Raw genomic sequence first — 26,054 nt, forward strand, 5'->3', positions numbered from 1 at the left:
ACTTAACATGTCATTCCTAAATGTCGTAAAATACTTGGGATTCTTTAGTAAAATCAATAAATTGAAATATACATGTATCAGATGAACCCACAACAGACTTTGATTTATTATTAAAGATAACCTTTATACAGTTTCTATTTAAGGGTGTGTTTGTCTGCGCATGCGTCAAGTGCAAGTTTCAGGTGTAGGTGCCCGCTGGGGCACAATGACACGCAATGAACCAAGTGACCAAGCCTGACAACTGACCCATAAAGTCGTTCCAAAAGGTAGCTTGAGATCACTTCGAACTATTAATTCGGGTGTATCTTTAGGGACTGGCTGAATGTTCCATGTTTGCCAATATATACAGACTCAAATTGTTCACAGCCTAGTGCATCGCAACTTTGAACAGTATCAGTTATATAACAATGTCATAGACTCAGTTTGTGTTGGAAGTAAAGTCTAAAATTATGTAGATGTTAGACGTCTTCCACATTGAGGAAATCCTTACTTGCTACTATGGCACTGGCAAAGCTAGAAACATTATCAGCGCCAATCTTAGATTCCAGGATACAAGGTTTATTTTAGGACACATTGCTCAGAGTATATCAATCAATCTTAATTTCTTTGTAGTGGAGACCATAGGCCAAGGCTACACTTCAGGATTTCAGAGCGGTACATATGTGCATATATAGTTCAGAAGACAATAAGTTAATTTACAAAGTATACAAAAGGAAATATGATATTATTGGCATAAGTGGCAGAAGTGAATCTCTAAGTTTCATTGCATTGTGTATATAAATAGCTAGGTTTTTTACAATACATGTATATGGATTGAGTATATCAGATTCTGCTCATGTCCATTAATGTGTCACCTGTAGCTCAAGTTTGAAGTACTGATTGTCTAACGCTGTCATAGTTCTCTGCAAACAAATCTGGACTACAGTTCTGGGTTCAGTGAGTTGGCTTTGACCTTGTTGTGACACTACATGTATGACCATATATGGTCTCTGATGTATGTTGGAGGAAAGTTCCCAGTGATGGGGGCTCAGACGGTTACCAATATGGTGAAACACACCAGTACGGCTATTTTGCTAACAAACCTTTACAAAAACAGTCGCGAATATATTTCAACATGCGCATATTTAAAACAATATGAAACTAGTTTCAATTCGTTTCTAGTTTCACATCTTAAACCAGTACATCCAGAACATCCGCCATCACTCGTAACCTCCAAGATTTCAATTAATTTCCTGTTTTACATCTTTAAACCAGTACATCCGGCTGGACAACGGTACAAGAATCTGTACATACTGTATTCGATAGTCAATGTCCACATTGAAGTCCAGAGGCCTCAATCCACTTATGGTGTCACTGTGTCCCCCTTTTTCATTGTTGTACACATTCTGACAAAATTAATGTCATGCATTTCATCGTTAAATGAAACTAGACAAATACAAAGTAACTACTCCAGAACAACTCACATAATATCGAGAATTTCAAGAACTACAGAACCATATCGAGAATTTCAAGAACTACAGAACCAAATATGACATGTTATGAACAATTGCTTTAAAAGAGAAATGCATTAACATTCAATTTATTAAGTGGCACAGTTAGAAAACTATTACTCCTTGGAATGATTTATTCGTTCAATAATTCCACTTGTACCTACTGTACATAATAGACAGTCATGCATCTGATTGTGAGAGCCATCTCTCGGACGCTTCACTGGGTTGGGACAACATCTTGTTTAACAAAGTCAAAAACGGTTACATTTGTTCATATTTCAAGTGTTTTACGTTTCCAAATATTACACGGAAGCTCTCATTTCTGAGTTTCTGATGTTGTGAACACAATAATGGTCTTCATCCCTAGCGGTTGTTGACATGTCTGAACAGATCATAACTCATCTATATCGTCTTTTGCCTTATAACAAGAAATCTTAGTCCAGGAATATAGTGTATTACCTTGTTACAACCCTTTCCTTTTATACAGCGCTAGTACCCCGCCAGTGACAATATATATATCGTTCTTTCATTACTGTCACTTTCACTTTCCCGTGAAATGTTTTTTAAACTTGTCGACTAACCGAATATTATTGTATCCTGGCGTTTATGACAAGATGACGCCCACCATCTCTGTTTCATTCCAACCACTGTGTCGGTGTCTCGGCAACCACAAGGCTATCTGAGGGGGTGCGGTGTGCACTAAGAATTATGACTAAGAAATATAGCTGTTTCTGGCCACAGGCATGAACAATACTTAAAAAGTTTCATAACTACATCTACACCAGTCGCTTTAACATCACGGGGATGTCATCACATCCCAGGCTGTCAATTCAAGTCAGTTACTCTATCATGTAGTGCAACCAGCTTGGTAAACAGGGTACTTCATGGCTTATCGTTGCTTCAATGTGCTGATGTTGTTTACTGACCCAAAAAAATACAGCATGTCATAGCAACAAGAAACACTGATCGACCAGCGCCAGCTATGTCTACATTGCAACTGGGCACCACAAGGCGCATGTGGAATGTTCCGAGACAAGCCTCCTCCTTATTTACTCTAAAGTAAACTGTAATTAAGCTGTATTATATTATTCTACTCCCCCTTAAAGGCCAGGGTGTTTTTAGTTACATCGTGCTTCACTGATGGGTAGCGCCATTTTGGTTTGTTTAAAATGTGTGAAATGAAGTGAGAGTCATTACATTTGAAAGTTTTAACACATTGTCAGTAACTTTGTGAAACTTATACATGCTCCTTATAAAAAACAAACTTTTTGCAATATTTACTTTTTATTAAATCAAAATGCTTTGGCGAAATAAACCTTATCACACTCGCTAAACTGTTAAATAGTATGATCTCCTTTGGTTTGGTTGGTGAGACAGTAAGAGGTTGGGGCTTCTTGATGTGGACAGTCCTAGCTGAGGAATCTAGCTTCTTGTAGTTGTTGCTGGTCTGTACAGACTCAGCACAGAAACCTCTAATGTACCCTTCAAACCAGCCAACTGTTACCGAAAAGTAGATGATGCTTTTGTTATCCTCCAACCGCAACATGTTCATATTCACCTTCCCACCCTTCTCAACAACCAGCACCCCCCATCAAAATTCGCGATGAAGACTGAGCAGAACAAACACGCAGTTACTGTAAATCACGAAATGTTTGCGTCACGATATTTGCGTGGCGATCAACACACGTTTTTGCGATATGATATTTTTGCGACTTGTCTAATTGCCTAATAAATTGCAACTGAAAGTTGTACCTAAAGGAAACTCAATCACATATTAAAGGTTGCCGCTAATCTTGAACTTAGCTCAATAGAGTACTTCCGTGTGCATGCAGTCAGTGATGTTTTCCTAACAACAGCAATTAGTATTCCCCCAAGTTATTGTCATTGCTTCAGTGATGTATGTAAGTAAAACACAAATATGATGGATGACAACTTCTTTTTTATTGTATGTCACAACGTTTCTGGGCTATTCCTTGCTCCTTGGTCAGGTGAATTGTAACAAACAAGATACATCAATGAATATATATACTAAATGTACAAGAAGCCAGTGTTGCATGTATATTGCATAATTGATATTGCATAATTGATGTATTGTCTAGATCTGTTGTTGATTATATAAAATGGTGAATAACAACGAGACAATGAGATTGTTTATTGCGTTTGACAAGCAAATTGCGTCATGATATTTTTCATTCATAGTATCATTCCTTGATGCTTTTGTGTGCTGTACCTCCTCAAACCAACTCCAGACCACTGTGTACAGAAAACCTACCCATCCGGATTAGTACATCCAATGCAACTCCAAACATCGTCCCCAAGTTAGGATAATCTCTCCAGCATAATCTCTACATTAGCCAGAAAATCAACGAACATATGCTCGACAAATCTACAAGAAGAAACTGAACACGAGAAGAAAGTGTTTGTAGCCCTAAACCACTATCCATCCCAAACAGTCAACAGTCATTGCAGCAAGTCCATCACCTTCCTCCAAAATACCTTAACTACAATCAACCTCCATCAAGATCTCCATTCCCTACATAGTAGTGTTGGGAATTGGTTGAAATCTCACAATTGATGATTGCTTCATTACCAACGAACAATCATCGAAAAAAATTGGTTAGCGTCATTTTTCAGATTAACCCTACCAAGGTTGTTATTGCAGATACGTATAACATGATGCAACTTGCTACTTTAAAGTGCTGAGTAATATATCATGAACATAAACTTTCTGGAGTCTTCAAGAAATATTCCGTCATGACTTTGCAGTTAGTGAAGTGAGTTTTCTAAGAATTAAACAAGTTTTCAGGCCCTGACAACTTCGAAGATATGTTCCATCGTCAAGTGTTTCAAACACTAAAACAGCAGTTCCAAAATCGTTTGTGTTCGATTATGAGAAAATGTGATCGATTGCTTGGTCGTTTGGTCACTTCGACCAATCTTCGATTATTTCAATTAATCGGAACACCACTACTACATAGGCAAACCATCACACCACATCAACAGATTCCTCACACAACAAGCAGACATAAGACTACCTTCTCTTCCTCCTCCAACCTCTACAACCTTGTATTGTCCATGTGTGTTAAAATAAGTGATGACATATTTTCGATACGTGGCACACGTGAAATAAACCCTAGAGGCCATTTCAAAGGCCAGTTGAGTCAATAACGTGACATCGGAATGCGGGGCTACTTTTCTCATTCATAACATTTTACTACCGATACAATGTTCACTACAACTTAAGTTACTCTCGTTTACTCCGTCTGACACATTTATCAACACTAATAAACACTAGAGTTCAGTAAAACATTACATTTAAAATCGACACAGTGTCACGTTTTACATACATTTATCAGACTTTGACTGTTTAAAATTGGCGCTAGAGTTTCTGTCAGTGGGCAGCGATCTTAACCTTTTGCCGTATTTGTATTCATACGCCTCCAGGCAATATTTAGATCGCCTTCAACATTGGAGTGAGTGAGTTTAGTTTTACGCCGCACTCAGCAATATTCCAGCTTTATGGCGACGGTCTGTAAATAATCGAGTCTGGACCAGACAATCCAGTGACCAAGAGCATGAGCATTGATCTGCGCAATTGGGAACCGATGACATGTGTCAACCAAGTCAGCGAGCCTGACAACCCGATCCCGTTAGTCGCCTCTTACGACAAGCATGGGTTACTGAAGATCAATATTCTGACCCGGACCTTTACGGGTCTTCAACATTTGACTGCCGGTAAAATGCTGCTATTTGTTATTAAAGCGCTCTGAATAGTAGGGGGTGATAAAGAAATAAACACATTTGCGTATAGATGTCAGTTTGCATTTACATTTTCAGTCACTCTTGTAAATATTATACAACATGACATTTACGATCGGGTATTAAGCTTTATTTCCATACCAACACAAGAAAGTCATCAACCGTCAACGGCACAACTAATTACAACAACATCACCAACAACAATCCGAAATGTGCTGTTTACAAAATTGACTGCGGTTGTGGACAGAGCTACATAGGCGAAATATTGCACCCAACAACGCCTCGGCGAAAGAACATCTTATTTTCTTGACTAATTCCGACATCAAATCAACCATCTCTGATATTATCAAATTAAACCATCAAATTACCTAATCTGATCTGACAAACTGACTTTAGCAAACGCAAACTCACCAAAGCCAAAAAGCCAAACTCACATCAAACGTCATAAGCCCACCATCAACCGAGATCAAGGATATCTCACGCTGTAACACTGAACATGGAAACCAGAAGTTGTTATGCACGAAGATGAACCTCTTTAAGCGTTAATTCGTTTTATTTGTTCAACTTCTTTTCAAGCAAATGTTGAACTTTGGCATTCAACTTCCGATTCTGTGTCTTGATGCAATCTATTGTTCCTGTTATTTACGTATGTTTCAAACACATGTCTCACTACCATGTCCTTTCTACCTATTTACACGCCCAAAAGGAAAGACATTTCAGTTTCTTAAAATGTCATTTCCATCACTACTGCTCACTCTGTCACCTATACGCATACATTTAAAGTGAAGATCCAATTGTAAACATCCTGATGACATTGCCACAGTTGTTACCACTTGATGGCAAAATTTATTTTTATCATTTTCATATTGAGGTTCTTGAGAGGCATATAAAGTTGGTATAGGACAAAATATTATGAATGTCAACGTCTTCTTTAATGTATACAGAAAAAGAAGAAAGAAAAGTATCTTATTTTCGTGTCACACACTGTAAACAATGACAATAAAAATACACAAATATTATGTACAGTGTCCGGCCGATATGGCCTATGAGACACGCAGGGCGCCACATACATATACATAAAAATGAAAAATATCAAAGTTCATACATATACATAAAATGGAAGTTATCTCAAGTGCAAGATTTATAGTTAGAGGGAGAACGTTCTGATAATGAGAAGAAGTAAAATGTACACTGAACTATACGAAATGTGTTTTTGAATTTTCTGTTTAGAAATTGGTAATAACCACCTTTTTTGGTAATAACCACTTTTTTCTGGTAAATACCACTTTTGAAACTGGTAATTACCACATTTGAAACTGGTAATTACCACTTTTTTCTGGTAAATAACACTTTTGAAACTGGTAATTACCACTTTAAAAAAATAGTAATTACCACTTTTTTCTGGTAATTACCACTTTTGAAACTAGTAACTACCACCTTTTTCTTGTAATTACCACATTTGAAACTGGTAATTACCACTTTCAAAAATAGTAATTACCACTTTTTTCTGGTAATTACCACATTTGAAACTAGTAATTACCAATTTTTTCTGGTAAATACCACTTTTGAAACTGGTAATTACCACTTGTTTCTGGTAATTACCACATTTGAAACTGGTAATTACCACTTTTTTCTGGTAAATACCACTTTTGAAACTGGTAATTACCACTTTTGAAACTAGTAATTACCACTTTTTTCTGGTAATTACCACATTTGAAACTGGTAATTACCACTTTTAAAAAATAGTAATTACCACTTTTTTCTGGTAATTACCACATTTGAAACTAGTAATTACCACTTTTTTCTGGTAAATACCACTTTTGAAACTGGTAATTACCACTTGTTTCTGGTAATTACCACATTTGAAACTGGTAATTGCCACTTTTTTCTGGTAAATACCACGTTTGAAACTGGTAATTACCACTTTTGAAACTAGTAATTACCACTTTTTTCTGGTAATTACCACATTTGAAACTGGTAATTACCACTTTTGAAACTAGTAATTACCACTTTTGAAACTGGTAATTACCACTTTTGAAACTAGTAATTACCACTTTTTTCTTGTAATTACCACTTTTGAAACTGGTAATTACCACTTTTTTTCTAGTAAATACCACTTTTGAAACAAGTAAATTAGAACTTTTAAATTGTACTTATTCTTATTCACATTAATTTGATGCCCTTTAATTGCCGTAAAATATTACACTGCAGTATCTTCCACGGGCGGGTAATAACATTAGTTATTATCCAAAACTGTGTTCCACCGGAGATATTGCCTGTGTGAGATCAAACGACGTCTGCTAGGAGATATCGTTTTGACAATAGATTTCATACAATCCTCTAACGTCAATGCATGACTAATAATGCTATGACGTCAAAAACCTGATGACATCACAATGCTATGACATCGCTACTGTGAAAGTTTAATGGCAGAACTATGTTCAGAGATGTATACTTTATTATTGAAAACTAATGAAGGGTGATTTTTTATGATACTTAGAATCTGACTGATGATTAAACTTCGACTTACTCGTTTAATATATAGAGAATCTCACCGAGTGTCTTTTAATATCATATATATATCACCACAAGATGATAAAGTTACAAATACCCGAGGATTGTCGATGATATTTTTACTTTTATCAACGAGTGTTGATATATTTGATATCAGAAGACACCGGGATGAGATTATATTTTATTAAAATGAATATGAATAAGAATAAGTAAAATTTAAAAGTTCTAATATACTTTTCAATTCAAAAGTGGTATTTACCAGAAAAAAGTGGTAATTACTAGTTTCAAATGTGGTAATTACCAGAAAAAAGTGGTAGTTACTAGTTTCAAAAGTGGTAATTATCAATTTCAAACGTGGTATTTACCAGAAAAATGTGGTAATTACCAGAAAAAAAGTGGTTATTACCAATTTTAAAACAGAAAATTCAAAAAATCATTTTGACCCCTCTGGGCTTTCGTACTTGTGAGATATAGTGTGAAGCATGTGCTTTACATGTCAATTCCTGTACGCTAGGGTATGATCGCCTGTTTGGACCACATTGCCCTCACAAATCGACCAATAACGATGTGGTTAATGTACACGTCAGAGTTTGTGTTGCAACAATGTATCCCTGGGTCATGTATGTCTCGTTTTGTCCACGTCTCCTTAAGAAAAGTTATTTTTAGTAGTGTCGTCTTTAAAATCACGTCAGAAAACTGAAGTCTTCATTCTGCAATCATGAAACGTAAAGCCCAATGTGAATGGCGCGAACATGTCGGCTGCGTATTTTACAAGTGCATTTCCAATAAGAAATGTTTGGACATTTTAAAAATCGCCCATGGATTTAGGTGGAACTCATGTGTATATAGTTCTCAATTACACTTGTCACTATATCTTTCCTAATGTCGAAGTTACATTTAATACCCAATCGCCTACTCATGTCGAACTCCATGCGTTTTATGTGTGACGAGATCACACATAATCATTGGCGGATCCAGGGGGGTGGAGGGTGGGGGACACCCCACCCACCCAAATGACTTAAGACCACATTGGAGATTTTTTTTGCGTTGGCGGAGCCGTTTCTGTTGTTTTTACATACTCGGTCGCTTCTTTCCTGCTGAACTTAACGCGATCAAGAAAACAAGTGCTCCATGTAGACTGAATAATATAACTAGAAGCATTTTCATGTTATTTCTCAAATTTACAAAGATGTTTCAGAACAACGACGGGAAGGTCACATTATAAAATTCATACCCAAAATGGCATTCAAAAGGATAGAATTTTGTATAGAAACAAATATTTTAGACATATAGTAATAAGCAGCTATCAATAAACAACATGTCTTGACAACCACGCATTATTAATTCTTATTGGATGTGTGAACATTACGTAACCTAAGTCCTAGTAAATATAGAAAATAGAGGGTCTACAGTTGTTGAAGCAGGTGAAAGTATCTTCAAACGTGGATGAAAGTATATCAAGAATATCCTAGATTGTGGCACTAACAGGCTTCCATATATACCTGTCTATGAACAGTACGCTTCGACAGACCGTATTATAACGCTTGATGGACGGCTGACAGGTTTGAAACATACAACATGCATTAAAACTTGGACATGTATAACTGTTAGTACCTACACCGAAACGTCGCACTCATTGCAATAAAGAAGTTGACTATCCATAGAACTCCTTGCATGGTTCTCCTTCATCTACACAACTTCTACAAATGCCTCTCAAAGATGTTATGACGTCGTCCTACACGCATACACATGATGATTAGAAGTTGAAACTTTAAACAGCATAGACGTATGATCGGTTTCATTCGACGGTTTAATAGGCTAGGAGAAAGTAAGTAGATATTAAATATCCCAAAGAAATATCCAAACCCAATGTGAATGATAATACTCGAGTAAATGGTTCAAGTGCTCTCAGTCTGTGTGTCTTCCCCTTCACTCACAATTGCGTAAGGAGCTTACAACCGGTTGAAGAGAATTGATTTATTTGGTGACCTAATGGGAAAATGTCAGCTTACATAACGCTGTTGCTAAACAAGGCTCTTGGTGGTATCTAAATAGAGTGAGCCTTGATGGCTAAGGTAACAGCACACTGCACTGGTAGTCTGTCATACAGATCCTGAAATAAATACACCCAGTACAACCCATTCAAGTCTAGAATATGTGGCAAGTCTAGATTACCACAGTTTCAGGATAAATTCCCTGGGCTCCTTTTCATTTATTTTATTCCGTATATCCGGAAACCCCGCCTTCCGGACGAGTTTTCGGTGAAACGAAACTTACCTTCATTAATTGTACTCGCTTAGCCGGACCCCGCGCTTCCGGACCCGGACGGAGAAGTTTCAAACCATTCCCATAGAATTACAATGAAAAGTGATCCGATTATCCGGACGGAAACATCTGTGCGCATGTGCTTAAAGAAATAAATGTGCTTCATGGGAAATGTCAAGATACTGAGTGAAGTGAAGTAAGATGTAATGTGAGTCAATATGGTGAAAGACTGTTCATTGGTACATTTACGATCACTTATGTATATGTTATGATTAATTGTTTTTGCTTATTGACTATTGATTTATTGATATATATATATACATGTACATGAATAAATTTTCGATATACATCGGCAATACGTTTTGCTTGTTTGATCCAGTTAACCGGACGCCTCGCTATCCGGACGATTTCTGAGTGTAACCAAAATGTCCGGATAAACGGGGTTCGACTGTATATACTTAAGGGACCGTTTTTCTTCTGTATTATATGTTCATGTCAGAGACTAGATGTTAATCTCGTGCAGTGGTATACTGTGTGGTTAATCTGGTTGGTAAGTATTATTGTATGTTTATATACAGTATGGGTGGATGGGTGGATGGGTGGATGTAGAGGGTCGGTAAGATTATGTATATTATCAATTTACAAATGTTTCCCAGCTTAAAGAAACGTCCATATTTCAAACCCTTACTAGGAATCGGATTTCTGTACCCATTAATTGAAAGTAATGTAATGGAAATGCTCTGTGAACAATAATACCTTCTGACGTATCAACTTTTGAGTTCATGTTCCCTATAAAATGCGATGAGCACAAGTTTCAAAGGCGTTGCTTCATATGAAATATACGACGAAGTTGGTTAATACGGGGAACCATACGCAAATTCAGTCATGGCATGGTTTTCCTTCCGTATTTGTTTCAGTGGTGTAAAATCCGGTTTCGGTCCTCTGTATGTTATCTGCTTTCCTCCTTTGACGAAGCTACAAATTTATACAAATGTCTAGGTTTCATTTAAATAAGATCCTAAAATTGAAAAAACCAACTCAATTTGCGTATTTTTCCAAGTACGGGTTGTCTCAAAGTCCTAAGAAGCCACTTTAATGTGTAAAACTGTACTCTCCGGCACCCGCGGCGCACCCACTAATGCAGAAACTTCTCTCGCGGACAAAGGCGGACCAAGTCGAGTCAGCTCGCGGTTAACGGCTATTGTTTGCAAATAGTGCTGCAGAAAGGTCGACGTACTGGCCCTTTGCGAACGACAGCTGCACAACTGCCTCGGGAACTTCGCGCTAGATATTTGAAAAAATAGAGACTGGTGCACGAGTGCAGTTTACCGGGCGCAGCTTAGTGTGGCTCTAACTGGCTGAGACGCCGGCTCCCGCTTCACAGATCTCGCGTGCCTCTTCGATCCGAAGAGTTTGTTGTGTTAGAGTTAGGGTCAGTTACATCAAGGTTTCTCCTTATCACCTGTATTCCTTTTCCGTTCTAACAGCCCTTCGCGATCTTTAGCGTTGGGCACCACTTGCTACTCAAACATCCCTTTACTATCCTTAGCTTTAGGTACCTCTTCGGGTTAGTTTTGAGGTAGGGTATGGATCAGATAAATCCTTTTACGAATAAATCCAATGCAATTTGAGGAAACAACGTATATTAATCAACTTTAAAGTTAAGCTTAGAAAATGGCCACTGTGCATACGAGCTTTAAGTGTCAGGGGTCGGTGGGGTAGCCTAGTGGTTAAAGCGTTCGCTCGTCACGCCGAAGGCCTGGGTTCGATTACCCACATGGGCACAATGTGTGAAGCCCATTTCTGGTGTCCCCCGCCGTGATAGTGCCGGAATATTGCTAAATGCGGCGTTTAAGTGTCAGCTGTACCGAGAAGGAATGCTCTAATACCGATATTAATTACCTGAATTTAATTTAAAATTATCTAAATTAAATTATGTGTCTTATTACGTGTATGTACTTGTAAAACAAAAACACGTGTTGTCAGCAAATCAAAAAATATTTTTAAAATATTATTTTAACAACGCCATAAATTGGCAGAGTTAAGTTGAAATATGCTGAATTATGTATTACGATACTTGTGGACACCCTTTGGTTTATTTCCAAACAAAAAACCGTGAGTTTGGAACAAAGAAATTGTTAGGATATCGGACACCAAACGAGACATAGTTTAAATTCCGTGATGTACCTGTATCTATATATAAAACAGTTAACTGTCTACAGTAAGGAATACACACAAATGCAGTGGTTTATTACCATGTGGTCCTTGACGTCCCTGTTCCCCGTAGTATGTGTCGCTTTAGATCCACGTGGTAACTGTTTCGTCTTTGTGACATCTCTCTCACGGCGTCGCATGTTGCCTGCACTAGGTTCTGGTCTCCGCTGTTGATCATGATGATTAGACTGATGTCGATGATTGTCGCCTAACGGCACACCAACCTCTCTCAACATGCGTAGGAAGTCGTTCACTTTCAATATCTCGGACTCCGAATACAGTGACATCAATAATGACGAAAAATGTAATCCCTTATTCCGCCTGGAAATTGTTACTGTCCTGTTACCATGGTTATGTCCATCTTCCACACCCTCCGTAGAACCATTATTGTCGGATGTAAAAGTTCCGTTTAATACCTGAAGATATGGGCTGTGTGAGACAGCGCAACAGAACAGGCACGCTACTAGGAGACCCCGCATGGTCTGAGCGTTACGTATATAATCCATGTGATCACAAACAAACATGACCGTCCTCTACCGCTTTCTTCGCTTGCATTCATATGTTGTCAGTTTCACTCTTATAACACTATCGCATTAACCATCTATATCTCGGAGTAATGCGCATCAAAACGTGAATACCATGTGAAGCACACCAGTCTAGACTGGTTCCCCTTCCCTGTTGCATTGTGAATCACGGAATTACAATCCATTCTTGCGATTGGTTGTTATAAATAGAAACGTCTCACAGTCGACTGAATTGTGTTAATATTGTTTGTTATTTCGTGAAATAAACTAGTATGACAAATATAATAATATTTCAGATGGAACTGTGACAACATACTTAATAAGGATGGTATTTGATACACGAGGTTCAGCGCAGTCTATGCTTCACGTAAAGGTCAACTCAGTGCAAGCCTACGGATGTAGTCTAGTCCACACAGTGGCAGGCCCGTACGCGGTTCTGTGAGACGAATGGCATGGGGTTTTATATTGGTGGGAAGCGGGACAGGATAATCCTGATTCTCTGACAGGATAAAATGTCAGTGGTCATTATCTTTGAAAGATAAATATGTTTCAAACAGTTATTTTAAACCACTCATTTTGAAATCTCTTGTGCAATAAATGTGACATATTAGATATTAAAAGATTTTCTTTTTTAATATTTCAGCGTTGTAAATTGTTTTCCAAGGGTTATTTCTTTACCGAAAATTAGCAAAATGGGTGTACAGCAACTGTATCTCGCCGTTGTATGATGTTTATGAGACAGGAATTATGCTTCTTATTGACATGGGGCACAGGTGAATTTCTACTAATGTGACTATAAAAAGACCACATGCACATTGTATTCAAGAGGACAATTTCCTAGATGTCTGATTTCAAACTATGAAAAATACTGAAGTAGACTTGAAAACTTTCCCATGGTTAAATGAGTCAATGTGTTGTACCCTGCTCTGAACCTATAGTCCGTTTGGCTCAAATGCGGACCGATGAATTGCAATCAAACTCGAAAACTAATAAACATAAAATACTCAATGAAACGCTGGTCATAATCAAAACATCAGACCAACTCTGTGATTTGTTTGCAGAATTTATGTTCTAAAATTAAAAAAGTTGTTTAACAATCTATCATTAAAATTTTGACACAGTTCGCTATTTGTTACGAGGGAGGAGTGCAGAGAAAGGGACAGCCAGGTGTTAGAGAAGCAAGTGCCGACAACGTTATTGATTCATTAACCTGTGCTGTCACGTCTCCATCCTTTCTCGCACACCTGGCTGTCCCTTTCTCTGCACTCCTTCCTCGTAACAAATAGTGACCTGTGTCGATATTTCAATGATAGTTTGTTAAACAACTTTTTTATTTTTAGGACATAAATTCTGCAAACAAATCACAGAGTTGGTCTGAGGTTTTGATTATGATCAGTGTTTCATTGAGCATTTTATGTTTATTAGTTTTCGAGTTTGATTGCAATTCATGAGCCAAACGGACTATACTTGGCTGTATTAATGCTTACATGGCTGTATCAAGGCTTACATGGCTAAGGCCTACTATACTGTATCAATGATAACTTGGCAGTATCAGGGCCTGCATGGCTGTATCAAGGCCTGCTATGCTGTATCAAGGCCTACTTGGCTGTATCAAGGCCTGCTTGGCTGTATCAAGGCTTACATGGCTGTATCAAGACCTACATGGGTGTATCAAGGCCTACATGGGTGTATCAAGGCCTGCTATGCTGTATCTAGGCCAACTTGGCTGTATCAAGGCCTACATGGGTGTATCAAGGCCTACATGGGTGTATCAAAGGCCAACTATCCTGTATCAAGGCCTGTATGGCTGTATCAAGGCTCGCTATGCTGTATCAAGGCCTACTTGGCTGTATCAAGGCCTGCTTGGCTGTATCAAGGCTTACATGGCTGTATCAAGACCTACATGGGTGTATCAAGACCTACATGGGTGTATCAAGGCCAGCTATCCTGTATCAAGGCCTGCTATGCTGTATCTAGGCCAACTTGGCTGTATCAAGGCCTGCATGACTGTATCAAGGCCCGCTATGCTGTATCAAGGCCTGCTTGGTTGTATGAAGGCCTGCATGGCTGTATGAAGGCCTACATGGCTGTATCAAGGGCAACTTGTCTGTATGAAGGCCACTTGGCTGTATCATGGCTAAAGGTATGAAGGCCTACTTGTCTGTATCAAGGCCTACATGGCTGTATCAAGGCCTACTTGGCTGTATGAAGGCCTACATTGTCTGTATGAAGGCCTACATGGCTGTACCAAGGCCTACATGGCTGCATCACTACCTTCTTGTCTGTATCAAGGCCTACACACTGTGTCAAGGCCAACTTGTCTGTATCAAGGCTTACATGGCTGTATGAAAGCCTGAAGGCTTACATTGGCTGTATGAAGGCCTACTTGGCTGTATGAAGGCCTACCTGGCTGTATCAAGGCCTACTTGTCTGTATCAAGGCCTACTTGTCTATATGAAGGCCTACATGTCTGTATGAAGGCCTACACGTATATATCAAGGCCTACTTGGCTGTATCAAGGCCCACATAGCTGTATCAAGGCCTACTTGGCTGCATGAAGGCTTACATGGCTGTATCAAGGCCTACATGCCTGTATGAAGGCCTACATGGCTGTATCCCTACCTTCTTGACTGTATCAAGGCCTACAGGGCTGTATCAAGGCCTATGTGGCTGTATGAAGGCCCACTTGTCTGAATCAAGCCTTACTTGTCTCTATCAAGGCCTACATGGCTGTATCAAGACCTACTTGGCTGTATGAAGGCCTACATGGCTGTGTGAAGGCCTACTTGGCTGTATGAAGGCCTACTGGGCTGTATGAAGGCCTGCCTGGCTGTATCAAGGCCAACTTGTCTGTATGAAGGCCTACTTGTCTATATGAAGGCCTACTTGTGTATGAAGTCCTACTTGGATGTATGAAAGCCTCCTTGGCTGTATCAAGGCCTGCATGGCTGTATCAAGGCCTAATTGGCTGGATGAAGGCCTACTTGGCTGTATCAAGGCCTACCTGGCTGTATCAAGGCCTACTTGGCTGTATGAAGGCCTACTTGGCTGTATGAAGGCCCACTTGGCTGTATCAAGGCCTACATGGCTGTTTCAATGCCTACTTAGCTATATCAATGCCCCATAGGCCCCATACGGGATACCATGCACTAAGTCAAGAAACGCATGACAAATGCCATAACTCTGTAACAAATAGTAACCGGTTTCCATTTTCAAACTCCATCAGGCATTCATGTTCCTATCTATTACGATTTCTGAGAAAATCTGCCCCATCATCTCGGATGGACAGACCTCAAACCAATATCCCCCTCCCACTAGTGGTGGGGGATAATAATCAGAGGAAGTCGGAGATTCAAACCCAGGACCATAGCATCATGACATGCCTAAGGGACAGCACTCTGCACAGCAAACTGTGATGCTTCAGATGGAGATTCTACTGGTGACCCAACATTAGTGGAAATTAGAATGAGTATATAGATGTTGTTCTTCAGCTACATTGCAGTGTTATTACAAGTAAACAAGTACTGTGCAAACAGTGCTTGACAATTAAAAGATATTTCATAGAATATATTATATACACAGGATGGGGCTGTACCCAGTCGTAGAGGAAGTAGCGAAGACACTGGAAACTGTAGACGGGTTTCGCTTGAGGCAGTTATGCGACATAAAACGTCACCTAGAGCAAGACCGCGACAGACGGGCAGCGTTATGCAAGAAGTACCATAGGGCTTTCAGTGTCGTGGACGGGGCCGATACCGCCCTTATGACAACCAGCATGGGACTAGGGGCGGTAGGTGTCGGTTTGTTGGCCACCATCGTAGCCGCACCCATAGTGCTAGGCATCGAGATAACAGCTGGGGTGTCAGGGTTGATGGGGTTGGTGTTTAAGTTTGCATCCCGCAGACTGTATCGTAAAGCGTTGAAGCACGACGAGATCAGGGTTCTAGCTGAAGCAAAGCTGAACACGGTAAGCGACCATATCTCAATGGCATTCACTGACAGTAAAGTCTCCGAGGAGGAGTTTCGTTTGGTCCTCTCTGAACTCGCAAAATATCACAGAATGAAACAAGAGATCCGGTCCAAGTCTCGTAAGATTGCCGTCAGCGAAGCCGAGAAAATAAAGTACATAGAACAAGGCATACAACAAGCCCGCCAAGCCTTTATCACGAAGACCAAAGAGCTCATAGGCGATTCACATTAAACTGTTTCCTCTAGGTCAACACGACATAGTGCGACAATAGCATCACGTGATCAGGAAAGTATTGGTGCGCGGTCATAGTGACCAGGAAGTTAACTGGGGAATCAAACAGTGGTATATACAATAGCAGAGAGAGATAAGGGCCTGACAAAAGCTTTATTTCATAAATGAAGCTTTACAGAGGCTTTTTGTTGGACTTGATCTCGTACCCCGAGTGTATATACTACTGCACCAACAACAATCCATAAACTGCTGGCAGTATTAATCATTCAGTGAAATCCCAAATAAGATATTTCAGTGTCATAAATTGCTTTCCAAACGATATTGTATACTGAATGTTAGTAAAATGGGTGTTTATATAGGTTAAACTGGTCACACCAATGCTCTTATAATTAGAGGAAGTAAGAGATTCCAACCCAGGCCATAGGATCACAACATACCTCAGGGACACAGCTCTGATCCATGTGTTTTAACCTGGATCTGTCCATCTGCCTTGTTGTACAGTATATTCTACTCACATGAAACGGTAATTGTACTCAAATGAAAAATGCAGGTGGTTTTTTTGCAACTTAAATGAGTAGTATATTCCTTCTGTTTAACTGGTCTATATGACAATGCTGGGTTAAGGAGTATTGCCATTTGAAGCAGATTTTTCCAAGTGAGTGAGTGAGTTTAGTTTTATGCTGCTTTCAGCAATATTCCAGCAATATCACTGTTGGGGTCACCATAAATGGCTTCATACATTGTACCCATATAGGTAATCGAACCCAGGCCTTCAGCGTGACAAGCGAATGCTTTAACCACTGGGCCAGCACACCTTCCCCAGAGTTTTATGAATGAGTTGGGGTTTGTGACAAATTCAAATAGTACTCAAGTTGACAGAATTTCACCTTGATATGTGTTGAAAGCATTAGAAGTTTACCACAGTGAAACCACATGGGTTTGGAACATAAGGTAACCAGGAGTTGAATGAGTGAGTGAGTTAGTTTAGTTTTACACCACTTTTAGCAAATTTCAGCCATATGACTCCAAGGGAAACAAGAAATAGGCATCACACATTGTGCCCATGTGGGGAATCGAACCCGGGTCTTCAGCGTCATGAGAAAACACCTTGACCACTAGGCTACCCCACTGCCCTAACCAGGAGTTGAAGCACAAGCATTAATGAATATTAGTTAAGGTCAAGGTTGTCTGAAACAACAGCAGCCTGATCTGTGGCCCCTAACATGTCAGCATCACCGACTGTCATCACTGCAGTTTATCAACAACAAGAGAGGCAGTTGAGTGGACAGTATTATATTTACATATGTACAAGCACAAATAAATAGGTATGACACAAAAACATCAAGCACATTTAAGGTGAATCAGAACAGTGGTTCACAATGAAAGACTAGTCCATATATACTGGCTCCATTACCTCCGAGCCAGGCACAGTGTTCATGTTCTCTCTTAATGCAGCATGAAATTACGGCTACATTTCTTCATTTTCTTCTAACCTACCGACACTGAAAACACCGAAAAATTATAATTATAATTATTATTGTATGTTAAGGATTAATCCAATTGCAACAACCCCTTATTTTGCTCACCGGACCAAAGTCTAAACCCATCATCTGGGCCTCTTCCCTAATTACCAATCTCTCAATTCCGTCTCCCTGATCCCAGGGAATAAATTGACAAAGGACTCCAGTGTTAATGGCCTCAGCTGAAATTAGGCATTGTTCTGAGCACCATTTGTGTAACATATATTTTATATTTTAAGACAAATATTCAAGTAAGTGATTCTCTTTCAGGAACAGATCCCGCCTAACAGTCTCTGGCACAATTGTCTGAAAGCAAGATGGTACAGACAGGACTTTCAAATAGCCGCTAAGTGAGTGAGTGAGTGTATATGGTTGTATGTCGCTTATGAATATGGATGTTTTGTCTGAGAAATCACTCAGATCTGTTGACTGCAGAAGTAGGACTTACCTCCCTTTTCATTAACAGCATCTTATGATTTCTTCATTACAGAAACTTTAAACAGTCAACTACTTCAACGGTTATTGATTTACTGATCAACATCAAATGTTACTGGGCCTCTTTTACTCTCTATATTCTTTCACCATAAAAAGATATCTCATCTTATAATCCTATTGTGTGTGCACGTCAAGTGCAGTCTGACCTGATGACTCAACATGATTTGAGGGGACCAAGACGTGAGGGGTTGAAATTCCTCACATTATAACACTCAGCCAGTTCATCCCAGCTTCTTATTACAGAACACGTACTAACTGATCATGCACGAGCTGATGCGGAACAGCCCTGACACAATGTACACACAACTGCATCATAATATATAATCACCTGACAATACTGGCTTTGTTATGGACCAGAACGATCTTCAAGTTCCTTACCTGGGGACCATTCATAATTTATGGCTGGCTGTGTGTGACAATCTGCAGACCTGCTTTGAAGTCTATCCATCATTTTACTGCATGCAACACAATGAGGTCTCTTCAGAGTGAGGTTCACACAATTTTTCTTGGTTATTAAGCTCATTTGATATGGTGACTTCATAACAAAAGCACTTTCTGGACAAAATTGGGGAAATGTTTAACTGTCATGATGGTGACAAGAATCTTTGTACATAATTCCAGTCCAATTTTATTTCTTGTTTTACAGATCCGCCAGTCGTATTTTTTTCAAAATAAGAAAAAAAAATGAAAATTCATTTTCCTCGCTCAAAAAATAAAATCCTCATGTTTTTATTGAGCAAAAATGTAAATTACAAAAACAAAACTTTTTGATTGTCTTTGCCCTATTTACACTTCATAAATAGCCAAAAATATAATACTTTTAGTATTTAAAATGAATATTACTTTGACTGGTGATTTTTATTTTTATTTTTTCCCTCCTGCCTTTAGGGTTTCTCTGAGGACAAAAATCCGTAAAACAAGAAAAAATTGGTCTGGCCTAAAAAGAGTAGTGCATTAATGACTATACAGAGTTTGGTAAAGACTGGAAATGATGTCCTCATCATAATGACTATTTGAGTAAGGGTACAAGAAGGCAAGATTGAACAGTATTCCAGCTATATCACAGCGTATATGCTTAATATGATGCAGGTCAAAGATGCTAACTTTATTTGCACATACATAGTGCAACCAAAGAACTATAGGCAAAAACTGGGATTCAAACCCCAATCAGCTGATTTTGACAAACCTCTAACAACCTGGCTACCCTAGTACATCATGACTTAGACAATTACACATTAATGTTGACTACACATTGATGGGGACTAGCACTGGACTTACAGCACCAGACTTACAGCACAAGTCATTAAGTCCAAGAATAAAAATATCCCAAGTTTCAGCAGGAAAATGTACCAACATGTCATGACGGTTTTCCTCAAAATCCCTTAAAGTTACATCAACTGCTGTATAATAACAAAGAAAAGTGTTACACCCTGTATCTACCTGTTCCCCTACCCTGTACAGAGAAAGGAATCACATGCTGTATACTGTATATAACACAGAAGCATGGAGTGTGTAACACCTTGTATCTACCTGTCCCCCTACCCTGTACAGAGAAAGGAATCACATGCTGTATACTGTATATAACACAGAAGCATGGAGTGTGTAACACCTTGTATCTACCTGTCCCCCTACCCTGTACAGAGAAAGGAATCACATGTTGTATACTGTATATAACACAGAAGCATTGAGTGTGTAACAACCAGTATCTACCTGTTCCCAAACCCTATACAGAGAAATTGAGTGAGTGAGTGAGTATGGTTTTACGCCACATTTAGCAATATTCCAACAATATCATGGAGGGGGACACCAGATATGGGCTTCACACATTATACCCATATACAGAGAAAGGAATCACATGCGATATACTGTATATAACACAGAAGCATGGAGTGTATAACACCCAGTATCTACCTGTTCCCCTACCCTGTACAGAGAAAGGAATCACATGCTGTATACTGTATATAACACAGAAGCATGGAGTGTGTAACACCTTGTATCTACCTGTTCCCCTACCCTGTACAGAGAAAGGAATCACATGCTGTATACTGTATATAACACAGAAGCATGGAGTGTATAACACCTTGTATCTACCTGTTCCCCTACCCTGTACAGAGAAAGGAATCACATGCTCTATACTGTATATAACACAGAAGCATGGAGTGTGTAACACCTTGTATCTACCTGTTCCCCTACCCTGTACAGAGAAAGGAATCACATGCTGTATACTGTATATAGCACAGAAGCATGGAGTGTGTAACACCCAGTATCTACCTGTTCCCCTACCCTGCACAGAGAAAGGAATCACATGCTGTATACTGTATATAACACAGAAGCATGGAGTGTGTAACACCTTGTATCTACCTGTTCCCCTACCCTGTACAGAGAAAGGAATCACATGCTGTATACTGTATATAACACAGAAGCATGGAGTGTGTAACACCTTGTATCTACCTGTTCCCCTACCCTGTACAGAGAAAGGAATCACATGCTCTATACTGTATATAACACAGAAGCATGGAGTGTGTAACACCTTGTATCTACCTGTTCTCCTACCCTGTACGGAGAAAAGAATCACATGCTGTATACTGTATATAACACAGAAGCATGGAGTGTATAACACCTTGTATCTACCTGTTCCCCTACCCTGTACAGAGAAAGGAATCACATGCTGTATACTGTATATAACACAGAAGCATGGAGTGTGTAACACCTTGTATCTACCTGTTCCCCTACCCTGTACAGAGAAAGGAATCACATGCTGTATACTGTATATAACACAGAAGCATGGAGTGTGTAACACCTTGTATCTACCTGTTCCCCTACCCTGTACAGAGAAAGGAATCACATGCTGTATACTGTATATAACACAGAAGCATGGAGTGTATAACACCTTGTATCTACCTGTTCCCCTACCCTGTACAGAGAAAGGAATCACATGCTCTATACTGTATATAACACAGAAGCATGGAGTGTGTAACACCTTGTATCTACCTGTTCCCCTACCCTGTACAGAGAAAGGAATCACATGCTGTATACTGTATATAACACAGAAGCATGGAGTGTATAACACCCTGTATCTACCTGTTCCCCTACCCTGTACAGAGAAAGGAATCACATGCTGTATACTGTATATAACACAGAAGCATGGAGTGTGTAACACCTTGTATCTACCTGTTCCCCTACCCTGTACAGAGAAAGGAATCACATGCTGTATACTGTATATAACACAGAAGCATGGAGTGTATAACATCTTGTATCTACCTGTTCCCCTACCCCTACAAAGAGAGGAATCACATGCTCTATACTGTACATAACACAGAAGCATGGAGTGTATAACACCCTGTATGTACCTGTTCCCCTACCCTGTACACAGAAAGGAATCACATGCTGTATACTGTATATAACACAGAAGCATGGAGTGTATAACACCTTGTATCTACCTGTTCCCCTAACCCTGTACAGAGAAAGGAATCACATGCTGTATACTGTATATAACACAGAAGCATGGAGTGTATAACATCTTGTATCTACCTGTTCCCCTACCCTGCAACAGAGAGAGGAATCACATGCTGTATACTGTATATAACACAGAAGCATGGAGTATGTAACACCTTGTATCTACCTGTTCCCCTACCCTGTACAGAGAAAGGAATCACATGCTGTATACTGTATATAACACAGAAGCATGGAGTGTGTAACACCTTGTATCTACCTGTTCCCCTACCCCTGTACAGAGAAAGGAATCACATGCTTTATACTGTACATAACACAGAAGCATGGAGTGTATAACACATTGTATCTACCTGTTCCCCTACCCTGCACAGAGAAAGGAGATCACATGCTCTATACTGTACATAACACAGAAGCATGGAGTATATACATGTATAACACCCTGTATCTACCTGTTCCCCTAACCCTGTACACAGAAAGGAATCACATGCTGTATACTGTACATAACACAGAAGCATGGAGTGTATAACACCTTGTATCTACCTGTTCCCCTACCTGTACAGAGAAAGGAATCACATGCTGAATACTGTATATAACACAGAAGCATGGAGTGTGTAACACCTTGTATCTACCTGTTCCCCTACCCTGTACAGAGAAAGGAATCACATGCTGTATACTGTATATAACACAGAAGCATGGAGTGTGTAACACCTTGTATCTACCTCTTCCCCTACCCTGTACAGAGAAAGGAATCACATGCTGTATACTGTATATAACACAGAAGCATGGAGTGTGTAACACTTTGTATCTACCTGTTCCCCTACCCTGTACAGAGAAAGGAATCACATGTTCTATACTGTATATAGCACAGAAGCATGGAGTGTGTAACACCTTGTATCTACCTGTTCCCCTATCTTGTACAGAGAAAGGAATCACATGCTCTATACTGTACATAACACAGAAGCATGGTGTGTGTAACACCCTGTATGTACCTGTTCAACTAACCCGGTACACAGAGAATGGAATCACATGCTGTATACTGTATATAACACAGAAGCATGGAGTGTGTAACACCCTGTATGTACCTGTTCCCCTAACCCGCACATTACACAGAAAGGAATCACATGCCGTATACTGTATATAACACAGAAGCATGGGTGTGTAACACCTTGTATCTACCTGTTCCCCTACCCTGTACAGAGAGAAAAGGAATCACATGCTGAATACTGTATATAACACAGAAGCATGGAGTGTGTAACACCTTGTATCTACCTGTTCCCCTACCCTGTACAGAGAAAGGAATCACATGCTCTATACTGTATATAACACAGAAGCATGGGTGTGTAACACCTTGTATCTACCTCTTCCCTACCCTGTACAGAGAAAGGAATCACATGTTCTATACTGTATATAACACAGAAGCATGGAGTGTATAACACCTTGTATCTACCTGTTCCCCTACCCTGTACAGAGAAAGGAATCACATGCTCTATACTGTACATAACACAGAAGCATGGAGTGTGTAACACCCTGTAGCTACCTGTTCCCCTACCAATTATTTTTAAGAGAAAGGAATCACATGCTGTACCAATCACTGTATATAACACAGAAGCATGGAGTGTGTAACACCTTGTATCTACCTGTTCCCCTACCCTGTACAGAGAAAGGAATCACATGCTCTATACTGTATATATAACACAGAAGCATGGAGTGTGTAACACCTTTGTATCTACCTGTTCCCCTACCCTGTACAGAGAAAGGAATCACATGCTGTATACTGTATATAACACAGAAGCATGGAGTGTGTAACACCTTGTATCTACCAGTTCCCCTACCCTGTACAGAGAAAGGAATCACATGCTCTATACTGTATATAACACAGAAGCATGGAGTGTATAAACCTTGTATCTACCTGTTCCCCTACCCTGTACAGAGAAAGGAATCACATGTTTCTATACTGTATATAACACAGAAGCATGGAGTGTGTAACACCTTGTATCTACCTGTTCCCCTACCCTGTACAGAGAAAGGAATCACATGCTATACTGTATATAACACAGAAGCATGGAGTGTGTAACACCTTGTATCTACCTGTTCCCCTACCCTGTACAGAGAATGGAATCACATGCTGTATACTGTATATAACACAGAAGCATGGAGTGTGTAACACCCTTGTATGTACCTGTTCCCCTACCCGGTACACAGAAAAGCAATCACATGCTGTATACTGTATATAACACGGGAATACTCAGTGTGTTACACCTGTTTCTACCTGTTCCCCTACACTGTACAGAGAAAGATCGACATTCTGTATACCTTATATAACACAGAAGTCACGGAGTGTATAACACCCTATAAATAACTGTTCCCCTAACCTATACAGACAAATATTGACATGTTGGCACACTATCACAGACAGCAATCACAGTGTTGACAAACAACCATACATTACAAATGTTTTTACAGTCCTGCCATTTCCAGACACAATAAAGTGAGCATGTATACGTGCGCATCCTGTCATACTACAAATATGTAAGGGATAATAGTGGGCTGCCATATAACAGCACAGAAAATGACTATCTACTATGACTTAGGGCCTACAACATGTACAAGGAGAGAGGTAGCTTCAGATTGTCAGGGGGCACCTGTCCTTGATCCATGGAAACTACATGACCTAAGAAGCAACATGGACCCCATGCAATGTATACATCTGAGACAATGGGCGGTCCAGTTCCACAGGTACTGGTGATAACCCTTCAGAATTCAGATCAATCTGGGCTCAAGGTAAAATCTGTCTGGGGGCTAACAAGCAGAAGAAAACGTGTTTTAGTTCATTTTTGGGAGTAAATTACTCATTTGCAATCAGAAACACATAGCAACCTGTTTCTGAGACATTCCAAGCAACACAACATTCTATGCAGTACCTATCAAACAGCCTGAATCAACATTACTCCACCATCCCTCAAGCAACATCGCTTTCCGGCATCCTTCAAGCAACATCACTCAACATCATCCCTCAAGCAGCATCACTCAGCATCCTTCAAGCAACATCACTCACCATCCCTTCAAGCAACATGCTTTCGGCATCCTTCAAACAGCATCACTCAGCATCAACCTCCAAGCAACATCACTCAACATCCTTCAAACGGCATCCTCCAACATCCTTCCAAGCAACATCACTCAACATCCTTCAAGCAACATCACCACACCACCATCCTTCAAGCAACATGCAGCTCGGCATCCTTCAAGCAGCATCACTCAACATCCTTCAAAGCAACATCGGCTTTCGGCATCCTTCAAACAACATCCGCTCACCATCCTTAAGCAACATCACTCAGCATCCTTCAAGCAACATCACTCCACCATCCTTCAAGCGACATCACTCACCATCCTTCCAAGCAACATCGGCTCAGCAGATATCAGGAGATGAGCAACAGAGGAAGCAAACCAGCAGCAGTTCTGTAACAGTGTTTTGAGGATTCACATCCACAGTCATGGCCAGCACTCCCCATCACACTGTGGCTTCCTCCATGGGGACCACGCCCACCCACTCACTCCCTGCGTGGGCACTCATGGGAGGGCAACAAGCGTCCATGTGTTGGACTCCGGATCATACATCTCC

At 39.9% G+C, this 26,054-nt stretch overlaps 1 protein-coding gene across 2 annotated transcripts in view; it reads right to left on the reverse strand.

Annotated features, from left to right (window-relative positions):
- LOC124283344 (zinc transporter ZIP10-like) overlaps positions 1–12,908 on the reverse strand; it is a 30,350-nt gene extending 17,442 nt beyond the window's left edge. For both annotated transcript variants that reach the window (XM_046719385.1, XM_046719384.1), the window contains exon 1: positions 12,284–12,908. In XM_046719385.1, coding sequence (XP_046575341.1) covers positions 12,284–12,766 — 483 coding nt within the window. In that variant the 5' untranslated portion in view covers positions 12,767–12,908. The remainder of the gene's footprint in view (positions 1–12,283) is intronic.
- Positions 12,909–26,054: the final 13,146 nt, after the last annotated feature.

This window comes from Haliotis rubra, unplaced genomic scaffold, assembly GCF_003918875.1.
Source record: "Haliotis rubra isolate DU_JTF1 unplaced genomic scaffold, ASM391887v1 Scf313, whole genome shotgun sequence".
NCBI classification, from domain to species: Eukaryota; Metazoa; Mollusca; class Gastropoda; order Lepetellida; family Haliotidae; genus Haliotis; species Haliotis rubra.